This window comes from Musca autumnalis, unplaced genomic scaffold (assembly GCF_047663935.1).
Source record: "Musca autumnalis isolate F117 unplaced genomic scaffold, ASM4766393v1 scaffold_3, whole genome shotgun sequence".
Taxonomy (NCBI): domain Eukaryota; kingdom Metazoa; phylum Arthropoda; class Insecta; order Diptera; family Muscidae; genus Musca; species Musca autumnalis.
Window position 1 is genome coordinate 103,556,443 of NW_027411866.1, and position 14,910 is coordinate 103,571,352.

General features: G+C 34.9%; 1 protein-coding gene across 2 annotated transcripts; it reads right to left on the bottom strand.

The window, feature by feature from the left end:
* Nucleotides 1–858: 858 nt before the first annotated feature.
* Nucleotides 859–14,475, bottom strand: Usp16-45 (ubiquitin specific protease 16/45). Of its 2 annotated transcripts, none has more exons than XM_073973344.1 (8): nt 14,276–14,475; nt 13,118–13,494; nt 11,974–12,596; nt 11,772–11,908; nt 11,593–11,710; nt 10,236–11,044; nt 8,817–10,168; nt 859–1,824 (listed from the first exon to the last, which is right to left on the bottom strand). In XM_073973344.1, the coding sequence occupies exons 2-7, from the start codon at nt 13,454–13,456 to the stop codon at nt 8,928–8,930; spliced, it is 3,267 nt and encodes a 1,088-aa protein (XP_073829445.1). In that variant the 5' UTR covers nt 13,457–13,494; nt 14,276–14,475; the 3' UTR covers nt 859–1,824; nt 8,817–8,927. The 2 variants fall into 2 exon arrangements, with proteins under 2 accessions (XP_073829445.1, XP_073829446.1); XM_073973345.1 differs by having other exon boundaries at nt 13,871–14,414.
* Nucleotides 14,476–14,910: the final 435 nt, after the last annotated feature.

Sequence of the window (14,910 nt, forward strand, 5' to 3'; positions counted from 1 at the left end):
GTAAACATGGAAATTGTTCCATTTTTGATGGATATTGTTGATGTGATTTAGCTTGAAATTTCACAATAGTTTGTTAAAGCTGATCTTAAAGTAGTAAAATAAAATAAAAAAATTAAAGCAAACTCGGTAATTTTTTTCTATTTTTTTCTATTACAAATTAATAAAATTACTTCAACGGCGTCTTGTATTGATAATGGCCGCCGCAGTACAAGTCCATCATCCAGTGATAGTGACGACTGTGAAAATTCCGCTTGTCATGAATATTCATTCTATAGAAAATACCTTCCAGCTTCTGGAGTAATGTACGATTGTAAATATTTGCATTGTCAACCTTGTTGTGGTTCGAGACATGCTTCACCTCGTCGTTACAGTGGAAGTCATTCACGTGGTCACGGCGGAGTTGCTGGTATTCATTATGGCAATCGTAAACATGGAAATTGTTCCATTTTTGATGGATATTGTTGATGTGATTTAGCTTGAAATTTCACAATAGTTTGTTAAAGCTGATCTTAAAGTAGTAAAATAAAATAAAAAAATTAAAGCAAACTCGGTAATTTTTTTCTATGATATTCCTAAGAAATTACCAAAATCCCTGAAATACAAACCACAGATCAAGCACCTATTAGGCCGAGCTATCATTACAAAAATGTACAAAATTACATCGAATTATTCATATTTCAGTCTGTAAACTCATTGATTTAAAGTCGCCATCTTGTACCTCTTCTGGGTTCGATCATGTTCTGAAATAATTATGGGAAATTGTAATGGAACTTGTAGATTGAATGCCTCTATTTAAACTTGCAGTTGTTATCCCATTATTTCTTTTTTTTTTTTGCTTTGTCAATAAAAAAGATGTTCTTAAACTTTAAAATAGTTGAGTTGTTTATTTTTGTTTTTTTTCACTTTACTTTTTATCTTAAAATTTTAAAAACTGATAATAATAATAAGCAATAATTATCTTAGAATGTAAACAATTAAACAATATATGTAGTTACGTATGTATTACAATATTTAATTAAATTCAATTAATCTGAAAATCGTTTTCTACATAAGTAAACGTATATGTGTGTGCAGAACCGGTCTCATGTATTTCAATCAAAGTAGTAGTTGAGAAGGGATAAAAGCAAAATAAATTCTTTATGGAAAGAGGACAACAGCGAGAGGAAGGAAGGTATCATAATCAGAGAACAGTTGAGTAGTAGAGTAGCATAAATAGTTTTACAATTTCTTCTGTTTATTTTTCAAAAATTCAACAAAAATTAAATAAATTTTAGCTAAAAACCAAAGTTAATCCTTTAAAATAACTAAATTAAAATATTGTATATAAAATAAACTAAATAATTAACAGACAAATTGCAAGCAATTTAACATTAATCTCGAAATAAACGAGACTAGAAATGCGTTCATACCGATAAAATAAATTGCTAGAATTGTTATTTGTTTGTTGTTGTTATTTCTTTTTTTGTTGGAAGATGCGAGTAGAATATCATCATCGTTTTGTAATCAATAAAAGCATAATTGTGTTTTTTATCGTTCTTTGTTTTGTTTAAACAATAATAAATATTATTAGAATTTTTTTTCTTTCAAAGTCTATGTTTTAAGAATAATGGGGGGAATAATAAAAAGTGATCGCACATTAATCACTTTGTAATTTTCTTTATTATAATAGTCATCGTCGTTTATTTCATCCCAAATTGGTTGGATTTTGTTGATGTATATAAAAACGTCCTTTATAACCTATAAAAATAAATTATCAAGTCTCCCAAATCAAAGTTTATGCTGCTACCATGCACACAGTTACAGTACAGCAAAGGGATAAACAATCTGAAAGAGAAAGAAAAATGCATTTATTAATAATATCTCGATAATAAATATGACTTAGGGCTGGCGCTAAAGATTCAAAATGTTGTTTTGTAATCTTAAAGGTAACGTAAACTAGGCTCTCTCTAGCCAAAATAATTTGAAAACTAGTATAGTCTGGTTGAACAGCAAGGGTAATTATGTATAAGGTTAGTGAATTGCTGTAGCAACTTTAGTTGAAATTAATGGGCCGATTCCGTACAGCGAGGCGAGTCGTGTCGCGTTGCCAGTTGCAATTTTTCCATTACGTATGGCAAAAGTCGCACGACGACGTCAAATTTTGTCGCCGTAATGTTCATTTTTCGGCGACAACAAATTAGCTGTCGCCGTTCATTTTTACTAACAAATAAAAAAAAATAAAAATAACTTGTTATCGACGATTATTTTCTATCGCTGTACGTAGTGCATTTTTTAAATTTTGTCGCAGAGACGATAGACGACGCGACATGACTCGCCTCGCTGTACGGAATCGGCCCATAAATTCAATACAAAGTCGGCTTTGCCGACAAGGATATACATACCGTCAGCGTGTGACATTTTCATTATTAGCATTCCAAAAACATTACTGTTGTATCCGAAATATAGATTTATATTTATCCGCGAACAGGTCCATCCTGTTCTTATGGCTAAAATTTTGAATTTTGTGGGGTCAATATATTCTTCGAATTTGATATGAGTTTGGAAGAACGATTACTATGTGTCAAGATTGGACCAAATCCAGGAGGGTCTTTACAGCTTTAGGGTAATTATCTTCGTCAGTATGGAATTACAGCAGATTAATTATACGAGGGATACTATCAGGGCAATCATGAATATTGGAATTTTCCGCACGGAAAATAATTTTAAAATGTGAAATTCTCTAAAAAGGTTGAAGACTACTAGAATCAATTAATTATGCACTAAAATATGCCCTTTTTCAACATAAATATGGAAATAAAAAATGAGGGAACAAATTCCGCACAGAATTTTTATTCAAGATTGCCCTGTATATAAGTTTCAGGAGTATCAAATCCCTTTATAAAAAAATTTTTGTTGTTGCAATTTCCCCAACAACATAAAGAAAGTTTTGACATAACATATTCAACACTTTACGATGCCACTACCTTGGTAATTGTGCCATGGTTTGACGTAAGACCATGTGTTGTGTTGTATACAGTGACTTGTGATTTTTTGTTCGAAGCCATATTACGAACTATCGAAATTTTCAGATTCCCTATTCGACAACGGATGCCGTAAAGCAACACTGAAAATATCGATCGAAATAACTCGATCGCGTAGGCTCCTGATTCCCACCACTTTGGAATTGTATGTTTTGAACTTCGGACTTCATCAAATCGATCGAAATCTGAAGAAGCTGAAACAAAAACGATCGAAATGGAATTACGGAATTTGTGACATACCCAATTGATGCCGTGTGTGAACTGATCATGAAAGATCGTCATGTGACGTACCGTTATATAGAAGCACCTTTGGCATTTCATACACTAGCATACATTCCATATTGAATGAACATCTGTCCGTAAAAAAGGTTTGTCCTCGTTGGATCCAGTACAATTTAACAATCGGTCAAAAAAGGCTTTTGTCGATTGTTGCAAAGAAATGTTGAAAAAAAAAGATAGCCGTACTTTAAAAGACATTTATAAGATTATTTCTGGTGACGAATCATATATCTCTGCGTATGAGCCCGAAACAAAACAGCAATCGACTATGACGGTCTTCGAAGACGATTCAAATCTAAATCTTAAAGCCAATATCCGGCTGTTTTTTCGGCAAAACTAGCTACGTTTCTCGAGCGGAATTTTGTGACTATTCCGGACGGCCAATTCTGAGTGGTATACTATAATTTGTTTGATGTCTTCGAAGAAATTTGACACGCGAACAAGACGAATCATTTTGCACCATGACAAAGTGAGCTCTCACACTTCGATACAAACCAGCGCCTTTTGACCGGACAAAACGTGTAATTAATGGATAATCGGCGTACAGCCCATACACCTCACGCCGAGAAAAAAGTCTAGGTTCGTCGCCAGAAGATGCTGTTGTTCAAAAACCACGTTTCGGAGTGAAAAAAGTGCTTCAACAATAGGTTTGAGCGCATGCAGAAATATATAAATCGTGCTTGAGTATATAAATCGTGCTGGAGTATATGTTACAAAACTATAAAACGTATACCTTCAGCGTGAGACATAATCAAAAAGAAACGCTAATATGAGTTGTTTTTCCAAAAACCTTACTGTTGTAATGAGTACTTCGAGAACTATCCAAAAAAAGTTCAAAAATTTAGGCTTAAGAACAGGTCACAACCTGGGACCTAATGCTCGCGTACGTGATCGAGTTATTTCAATCGATATTTTCAGTATTTGGATTACTGCATCCGTTATCGAATACATTTTCGAGTGGAATCTTGCGAGTTTTTGTCCGCGTTTACCATATGTTTCACCGTTCGATAACACAGTACAAAAAAAATTTTTAACTGTTGTTAAAATTACAAGAAACCCCGAGTAGATTATGAAAAAGGACCGAAAAAAAGATGACACGTGTATCGGCGTTTTGAAAGTTTACGTCGGAAAGTAGCCTAAATAGGCGTGGCATTTCTACAAGTTTTAAAATTTTCGACATCAGATTCCTTGGAATCCTTTCATTTTAGATATAAAGTGTCTTTGGCAATATTACTGACAACAATTTACAATTATGCGAGTCACTAAACGGGTATTTTTGGTCCCTCTTATCAAAAACGTTTAAAAACTCCTTTAAAATGTGATCGCATCAGATCAAAATATTCTCTAAAATTATTTGTCATAAAATTTTGCTATAGGTCCCCGAATACACCAAAACTCTTAATCGTACTGAAACGCCAGGAATCTGCCCAAAGGAAAATCACGTTTTAGGGTTAATGTTGTACTTTATCTGAGTTTATTAAGTTTTGTCCCACAAAACATTATTCTACACCATTTTCACATATAATTCGAATAATTTCAGTTGTAATTCGAAACATTTCACTTGTAATTTGAGAATTCCAATTGAATTTCGAATTATTTCATTTGTAATTTGAGAATTACATTTGATATTCGAGTTATTTCATTTATAATTCGAATTTTTCCATTTGTAATTTGATTTTTTTTTTCATTTGAAACTCCAAATGAAAAACTTCAATTTACAAATAGAAAAATTCAAATTACAAATGGAAAATTCGAATTTCAAATGAAATAATTCGAATTACAAATGAAAAAATTCAAATTACAAATGAAGTAATTCGAATTTCAATTAAATTCTCAAATTACAAATAAAATAATTGGAAATTCAATTGGAATTCTCAAATTACAAGTGAAATGTTTCGAATTTCAAATGAAATAATCAAATTACAACTGAAATTCTTCGAATTACATGTGAAAATGGTGTAGACAGAAGACGTCAAAGACAAAAATATTCTCCATCAAATTTCACTATAAGTCGCCAAATAAATGAAATATGCATTTACAGTATATACCAAGAAAATATATAGATCAAATTTGCCAACAAAACACCCAAATATTTTTTGAATAAATTTGTTTCGTTCTTTTTTCGAGTTGATGCATGAAAGCAGCATGAAATTTAGTTTCAGACGAAATGTGTTAAAAGAAGAAATATTCTACACAAAATTTCATTATAAGACCCAGAACAATCTAGATATCTATGTACAAAACTTTGCTAAGAAAATGATGTTACAATCTATCTAATTATAGTTAGAAACTATTTGTAAAACTTTTACACCGTTAATTAAAATTTTTTCATACTGTGCCGAAATCTCCTAAAATACTTCACTTTTTGGGGATTGTGTCAAAAGAAGAAATGTTCCAAATAAAATTTCATTATGAGCCTCTGAACAAAAGAAATTTGTTTCATAAGCTGTCGCTTTTGATATATGATCATGGTAGAACAAGAAAAGGTAGCAGCAATGCACAGCTGACTGAACTGGGTTGTAACGTTAGTGTCAAATTTCATATGACATTTTATACATTTATTTCTATTTCGATGTACATTAGGGACATATATTTTTTGGGAAAAAAATATATCATTCGGAAAAAAACATTTCCCAGAAAGACTTCTTCATATTAATGATATGTAACCTCCTCCAAGTTCGAACGATAAGCCGCGCAGTAAATCCCCGCTTGTAGAGGCGATACAACGTTTGTTAATATGTGAGGTATTTTGTTAAAATTAAAAAAATAAAGCCCTAATAAACATGTGCTTCTTTGATTTCTAAAACAAAACATTGAAACAGCTTCTCCTTTTTCTATGAATTTCCAGCGACCCCAAACTTTTCTGCAAGAATTTTACTTTCTGCTAGAATTTATGCATTTAGTGGAATGATGTGGAAACATATAAATTTAAAATGTAACGAATTTTCATTCATGTTTTCCAAAATATTCAACCAAATGTGAAAAATTATTAGTTTTTTAAATTCCAATAATTTATAGACATTTCCTTGTTTTGTTTACATATACAACTGGCAGTAACGTTACAAACAAAAACAAATTCCTTTGTGGTTGTTGTTCGAGTTGTATTTGTTGTAGTATTAACTTTACCTTATATTTGTTCTACCATGATATATGATTTAGAACCATATTCTACGGTTTTTATTCACATTTTCATTATCTGCGGGCACAAAATATATCTTATTGAAGTGTTTTCATAATAAATTCGTGAAGAAGAGCATATGTGCTTGATGCAAACCAAGTCGAATTTAACAAGGTTATCCAAAATGCGAATTCAGACCGTAGTCTTCATTTGCTATTTAGGCTACTTTTCGACGTAAACTTTCAAAACGCCGATACACGTGTCATCTTTTTTGCAGTCCTCTTTCATAAGCTGGCTGATTTATTTTGTAATTATTTTTTGTGTTGTACAGTGGAACTATATGTATCGATAACTTTTCTAAATAATTACGATCGTATATAAGGGAATCAGAAAATTTCGAACGATAGTAATTTGTCTTCGAACAAAAACTCACGATAGCGGATTCGAGAATTAGGCCCCTGTTCTTGTTGAATTTATTGGTCCACATGGTAACTCCCGAAGAAGTGGACAAATATGGCCCATCTTCGAACGTAACATAAGTTTGGACAAAATATTACAAGAATCAAATTTTGGACCAACTCGGTCCAAATAATCTGAAACGGACTTCGTCCAAACATACTTTGGATTTAAACCCCATTACTTATTTATTTCATAGAATGACTTATTAGAATTATTTTGCAAATTGGACTGCTTCATGTTATACATAAAAAATATTAATATCTTAAAAATAAGTTCTAATTATGATAAATAACTGAGTGTTTGGCAAGTAAATAACCACTCAACTAGAATTATTATCATGAAATAAAAACAAATGCATTTTTAATAGTTTTAGTACATATTTTTTCAATGGTTGATTGGCAAGTGAAATAACTACTTAAGTATAATATTGTTCATGAGATAATAACAAATAATTGAATGGTTTTAATAGATATTCAAACTGTATAATTTAATTTTGAAAAAAGATCAACTAAGCGTTGCTGTGAAGATAAAATATATAGAAAAAACAAGTGAGCAAAGGCTATAGTCGGGACGCGGCCGACCATGTGATACCCTACACCACCACCCCTGTGCATAAGCTTTTCACTGGTAAACATTTCATTTAGGGAATATAATCCGACTATCACCAAACATAATATGCCTCTTTCTCTCTGGGACCCCCATAAGCAATCAAAATTTCGTGACCATCCGATCAAAATAACGACCTGGATCAAAAAACGTCAGAATTGGATGTAATACCGACTATTGTGGTATCTCCCTTGTTTGACCACCTTCGCCAACCTACTTTACATCGTTGTAAAGGCGATATTTTCTACTTCCCTTGCCAGATTTTGCTGTTGATATACATCTTAAAGAAACAGAGATATTGTCTTTGAAATAAAACGTTGACCTTTTCTCCAAATAAGTTTTTGCCCATATATCTCCGTTATTTGTAAACGTGGGATATTCTACTTTCATAGTCAGGCTTTGCTTTTGGAAGCTCCCCTTCCAAAGCTGTGATATTCGTCATTATAATTAAAATAGCAAAAATGAAAAGTTGGGTTGTATTAGCGGCTATTGCGATATCTTCGTTGTTTGATCACCTACGTCAACTTACTATACATCCTTGTAAAGGTGATATTTTCTACTTTCATTTTCTACTTTCATTGATTTTGATATACCCCTTATAGATGCGGAGATAGGCGCTTTGAAATAAAACGTCCACTTTTTCACCAAACAAGTTTTTTGTCTATTCCGATCCCTGAATGTTATTCAACCATTACCAAAATCAATAGGCTTCTTCCCCTCCGGGACCCTTATCAACACCCAAAATTTGGTGACGTGCCGATCAAAATTGCGACCTGTAGCGTGATTACAAGGTTAAGATGGACAGACGGACGGACGGGCACACATAGATTGACTCAGCTCGTCGAGACATTCATTTTGGTATATATAAGTATGGGTCTACGACCATTATTTCGATGCGTTACAAACTTTTTGGCCAAAACCAACTTATAATACCCTCCCCACATAGTTGTGTAAGGTATAAAAACTACTCAGGTTACGCATATAAATATATTTTAGTTCGTCGAAGTGTGTTGCGTTAATGCAAAACTAAGTAGAATCAAAGTAGCAAAGTGGTTTATGATTTTAGATTTATACGATTTACTTGATAATGAAAATAGCTTAAGTGAATGTGGGAGGCTGTTGAACCGCCAGCGATATAAGAACATATACTATTCGGGACGAACAAAACATTCATGGAAAACTCAAGTGACAAAGAAGTCACTTGGAATTCTACACTAATTTTGGCTACAAGAACAAAAAGTCGCCACCGTAGAAAACAAGTTACTAGTCGGTAATATTTTATAAATCGACTAAAACCAAATCCACCACAAAATTAAAAAATCTTATAAACTTACTTTTTTCCGCCATCCATTATAGGGCATGCATATCTCAAAATGCTGTGGTGTGATGGTGAATCGGAAGGGTGTTTAGGGTTGGTTGGTTTCTTTGTTTCTGTTGTTTCAATTTTAATAAATACGTTCGTAGAATAGCAAATATGCTTGGGCCTTTAAAACTTCACTTTCGCTGGCATCTTGGACACGAGAATCGGAAACATAATACCATTTACCCATTGGCACTTGGACATTAATGGCCTCATCTATGCCACCAACAGCACCCTCAGCTTCATCATTATGACCAGGTGATGTGGGTGAATTCGGTACAGACGAATCGTCAGGTTCAGAAGATGTGGAAGTGTCTGATTCTAAACTGCTACTACAAGAATTTGAAAAATCATCACTATCATTGGCTGCTTTCATGCGTAAATCTCTGGCTTTTTCACGTGCCAAAAGTTCGTCCAGCTTTTTACGTTGTTCATCATCTTGATCCAATTCAGCCTTGCTGCCTTGTGGTATGAATTTCCAACGTTTATCGTCTTTATTGAGTTTCGGTCGCACTTTAACATAAGCCGTATAATGACCACCATACATGCCTCCCGAATGTTCCACCACGCCATAAAGAGCATATAAAAGTTTCTTTTGTTTACGATCGATGTTGGGAAGATTCTTAACTTTGGAACCACAGAATGGTGCAATGTCCAATATCATAGGGAAGCTAACATGTCGCGTCACCTTACGGAAAACACAACGTTGTCCCAATTGGAAACGTTTCAAATGTAATATCAGTACAGCTGGCGGACTAGAGATCAGGAACTGTTTAGTGGCATTAGTATTGACGGTCTTGGCCTTGGGATCATCGCCGTTAATACGTTTTGTACAGGCTTCGCAGCCTACTTTATTATTGCCTGTCATCAACTCCACGGCTGTGAAATTGTTAAGACATGATGGGACCGAACATTCGCCATCACCACATTGATAGCGTGGTGCAATTGTGGTACTCCAGTCAGAATAACTTTGGGTACGAGCACGTTTCGCCTTGGCACGAGCAGCCTTCTTTTGTTGCAGTTCTTCGTTTTCGATTTGCAGGCGATCCAATTGATTGATTACAGATTGCATGGCAGCAGGAGTATCACCATTATCATTAGCTTTAAGTTCACCATTTGTAAGTGTTGTTGTTACATCTGTATTAATTTCATTGATTAATTGCTTAACACGATTTGCACCCTCTTCGTTGAGACCCAATGTTAAGACGCTATTTGTAGCTTTGGTTTCAACTGCAGTCGTATCACCATTTGTTTCAGAGTTTGATGCCGAGGAGGCAGGGAAACTAGCACCACCAGCATTTGCAGGGCTTGTGGCAATACCGGAATCTAAATGTAGGAAATTTAAGAAATAAGAAGAAGTAAAGAAGGGCTTTAGTACGAAAGCAGTACTCACCATTTTCGTCTTCATCCAGCGAATCCTTGTCCATATTTTCCGGCGAATCTCCACGTTTTTCAACAGGACTTGTTACTTGATTATTACCATTTCGATCTATATTGTTGTTGCCGCTTTTCGCACTTGTTGAGGTATTTAAAGGTTTTGTGGGACACTTGTCATTGTCATCTAAAAGATTATCTTCAACATCTGCATCCGATTGTTCCGCAGAAGATGAAGAAGCTGCGGACCATGCTGATGTGGTCTTATCAGCAGCCTCTTCTCTGGTGGCGCAACCAATAATGGGTGCCGCAGCATTATCAGTATTATTGGCATTATCTCCATCACCAGCCCCACCAGGAGCGCCAGTGCCATTTGATCCCTCGGCTGAGCCAAGCTTTTGCATTTGTTTTGTATGCTGATGCTTAGCATGTCGTTTAGCTTTACGTTCCTTTTTCGCCTCTTTTTTGAGCTGAGACTTTGTTGGACCCGTGGGTGATGTTGCTGGGGCAGGATGTAAATAAAATGAATTGGCATTGTCGGGAGATGTTTTACGTCTCATTGCCGGTGGTTGCGATTCAACACTGACAGGCAATGACATATCCAAAAAGTATTCATGTCTTGAACTGATATTGTAGCAATCTTGGCATGTTAATGTCGACACTAAGAAGCCACGAAATACTTGTTCCGGCATAAGTATACGATCTGCAGCTTGATTACCATAAATTTTACATTTTCTTTTCATATCTTCGGAAACGGATTTGATGTCCTGATCTTTATAACCGAGATTTTGTAGGATGACACGTTGATAACGTTTTAGATCTTCAGATCTGAAAGTGAGAAAAAACAGGACCAGTGATTTAGTTTTTGGGTCTAAAGTATCCGTCCATTATATTCTCCCGTTAGCAACGGAAAATGAAATAATACAGATGACCGCTTATATCGGCGTCATCTTCTTGGACTTGGACGTTCGACTTCTTCTACAGAATATGGGTGCCTTTTTCTACAGAGAATGGACGCATTCAACAGAAGATTAACGTCTTCCTTTTCAGATGGACGCATGTACCGTGCATTATTTTACAGAATATGGGGGCCAATTATTTTACAGGGACGGGAGCCTTCTCCTTCTTTTACGAAAGATTGACGCCTATGTGGGTGGCTTCTTCTACAGAAGATGAAATCCTACATAAGCGACATTTTTTATGGAAAATGGGCCCCAATATAGGAGCCTTCTTCTACAAAATATGGCTCCTATATGGGTGCCGACTTCTACAGATGATGCATATTCATACGGCGCCTTCTCCTACAGAAAATGGAAGTCACCTCCTATAGAAGATAGTTGCCAACTAAATCGCCTACAGTGTTTTAAAAAACTTACCTGACACTTTCCAACAAATGCCTAAGGAGTTCATGAGAATCATGTTGGTCACCGCCTTGAAATTGCGGACATTTGGCGCAAAGTTTATCAAAAAGTTTGCTGGGATTGAAGACGCCGCCTAAAACCCGTTAAATAAATATATAACAAGCTTTGATAAAATTGATAAATTTAATACTGACCTCCGGACTGCAATTCTTCCAGAGCATTGGCCAAGGCTGACGTTAAACCACCCCAAGCCGACAGAGTACCCTTAATTGGTGGCAATTTTAATTCCTCATCATCCTTGGTGTCAAATACACCACCAGGTAGAGTAAACCTGTGGAAATAAAAGGAAATATATAACAAAACACGGAAAACAATTATCAGGTATGAATTTCATACTCTTCTCCTGGCTCAGCTGATTCCCTTAAGACATCCAATAGATAAGGTGTTTGGGCCAAACATTGCATAACAGCATTAAAGAAACATGTATTACCCAAATTGGTTAGACCACGTACTCTTGGTAATGGTTCAGTCAATGGTGATGTTGTTATTCGCATGCCATGAGATGTATTAGTTAAACTACTACCAGTAGTTGATGTCCCTCCTCCGGTTGTTATAATTGGAGGTAGATTATTAAAATTACTATAAGTAACCAAGGGCTCAGTATTGGTTCGTTTGGCAACACCTGGTATAGGAGACAATGGTGGTGGTGGCAATGGTATGGCTTTATTTATTCCTGTAAGATTATTGCTTGTTGTATTTATGGTATTGTTGGCAGCAGTGGCTGCGGCTGGTGCCAATGTATCGTCGGTTGACACCAATGGACGTAAAGATTCCCATGCTCCCAAGATCATATTTTCGACATTTTGTACAGGTGGTTTTTGCGCCAAACCCTTTACAAATTCCACACAATCAAGAAGATTTTTACGTGAATCTGGCTGGATATCATTGTCACAATCATAACACCATATTTTAAAGGAACGTGTATTCATTGCTATAGCATGCGAATCCGAGCGGGGTGTCTAAAAAGAAAATGAGAAAATTTTAAACAAAAATATGGATGTGTATGAGTGAAAAGATAAGTGTTTGATAAAGGTTTGCATTGCTATTCTATAGCCTTCTCCTGTGAAAGGTTAATCACTACCAGATTTATTTTGTAAAAGTCTTTTACCAACTATCGCCCGTATTTGAAGAAAAGTCGGAGATGAGGCCGTCTACTAAACATGTTAATTTTCTCTAGATTTTTACAGTTTTGGGTTGAATATCACTCGACTTTAGACTCCCCTCGAAATCTGCATAAAATCAAAATCTTCTTCTACAAGAAAATCATGACAATATGAATATGGAGGGTGCTTCTAATCTTAATATGTTATCTGTCAGCTGTACTTGCATGTCAAAGCTACTGCCTTTATATTTAAAATGGAAAGAAGGCTCAAAAAAGGCCTGCTTTCTTCAGTCGAGCCCGGTTATAAATATGAACTTATTCCGCCATTACCTGCCATACATCTCCAAAGCAAATATAAAATGCACTTGTAATAGTTACCTTAAAATGTTGCAAAGCATGTTGATTCTTGGAACGACCACATAGCTGTGAACCACATTTCAAACACAACCACAAAGTGTTATCACACTCAAAACTCATTGATGGTGATTCCAATGACGTTTGCGATGCCTCAGCAGCCGGTGAAGCAACACCCATTTTATTACATTCTGTGCAGTCCAACAGTAGGCCGGTACCTTTCAACAATTTGCGTAACTTGGCCGCATCAACAGCTCTTTTCAAATGTGGGCAGGAACGTGTGGCAGCAGTTGGACTTGATTTCTCTTCACCAGAATCTGATGATCCATCATCCCAGTTATCCGGTTGATGATTTTTACCCATGATTTTTTACGTTGTTAGTAATAAAAATGTGGGAAGAACTGCAAATAGAAGAATTAGGAATAAATTCAATTTAAATGAATCAGAAACTGTAAACAAATAAAATATGTTAAATACTTTCAGACTGTCACAATATCATATTACATTTGCCAATAAGAAAAACAATCTTTTGTTCAAATAAAAAAATCACTTTTGTCTTCTTCTCTAACAACAAATTGAGGTTAAGTTTATGGTGTGTTGTGATGGTATTGCCCCTGTCTGCTCGTCTCTTATTTTTTCTACTTTGTCAATATGTTCGCGAATGGTTGGTTGTGCGTACATTTTTCTTTGCCTAGCAGCAAATAACAGCAACAATGCATTATTATAATGTGCCACTGTCACTGAGACATTGTAAATTACATAGAATAATTATCGCACCTATTAGATTTTTTTCACAAACTCTTTGTTTTAATTAAACAACAAATACAACAACAACAAGCACACCGGAAGAAATTCACACTTAAGTCATTGACATTTGATGTTTTATCGCAGGTAAAATGCTGACTACGCTTTCCGAGTCAGGAGAGTGTGTACATATTCAAATTAGTATTCCTGCCCTTTATTTTAGTAGGCCACAGAAAGTTATTTAGTGCAAATTGCATTTGTTGTTGTTGCTGTTTTACTTTATCTAGTTGTAGTTGTTGTTTTGTACAATTTTCCCTTGACCGTCTTCTCCAAAGTGGTGTTCTCGTTTTTTGCCGAATCGAATGTGAATGTTCATGTTATTTGATTTTTTCTCTTTGTTTTAATATCAATACACATTTGTCACATTTGTTTTATCACCTTTTATTCTCCGTAATTAATTCTTTTGAAATGCAAATAATTTTCTTTTTTTAGTTGTTAATTCCTAATGTCTTTTGTTACAATTAATAATGACGCTTCGTCGTCTAATCACTTATAAAAAATTAGCATTTTGTTCTACAGTGTTGTTGTGGGAACGTACAGTATCGTGATGGATTGATGAGAGTACTTAAATAATCAACGTTGCTAAGAAATGTGTGTTCAGTGCTGTAAAAAAGGTACAAAATTCCATTTAGTTGATATTTGTAGTGGCAACTCTTATCTTATGTATGAAAAATAAAATACAGATGGCGCTCAGCTAGAACTGATTTTCTTAACAGCAGAGGGGAAATATAATTTAAATTTTCTTGCCGTTTTGAAGCGTTCCAAAAAGACAAAAAGAAATGTATCATTTGATTTGTTAACTTCCCAGCAAAATTTGAAGGAAGGGGTTGCATGCAATGACGTGATTTCATGGCATCTTTTACATTGGTTCAAACGAAGTCGTGAAAGATCCGATCTGCAAAGGAAGTCGTGAAAGATCCGATCTTTTCATCCGCATTTGAACGCATTCGATCCAATAGATATGAATTTTGTGTTTTTATTTATACACATTTTTCTAAGTATATAAGATTCAT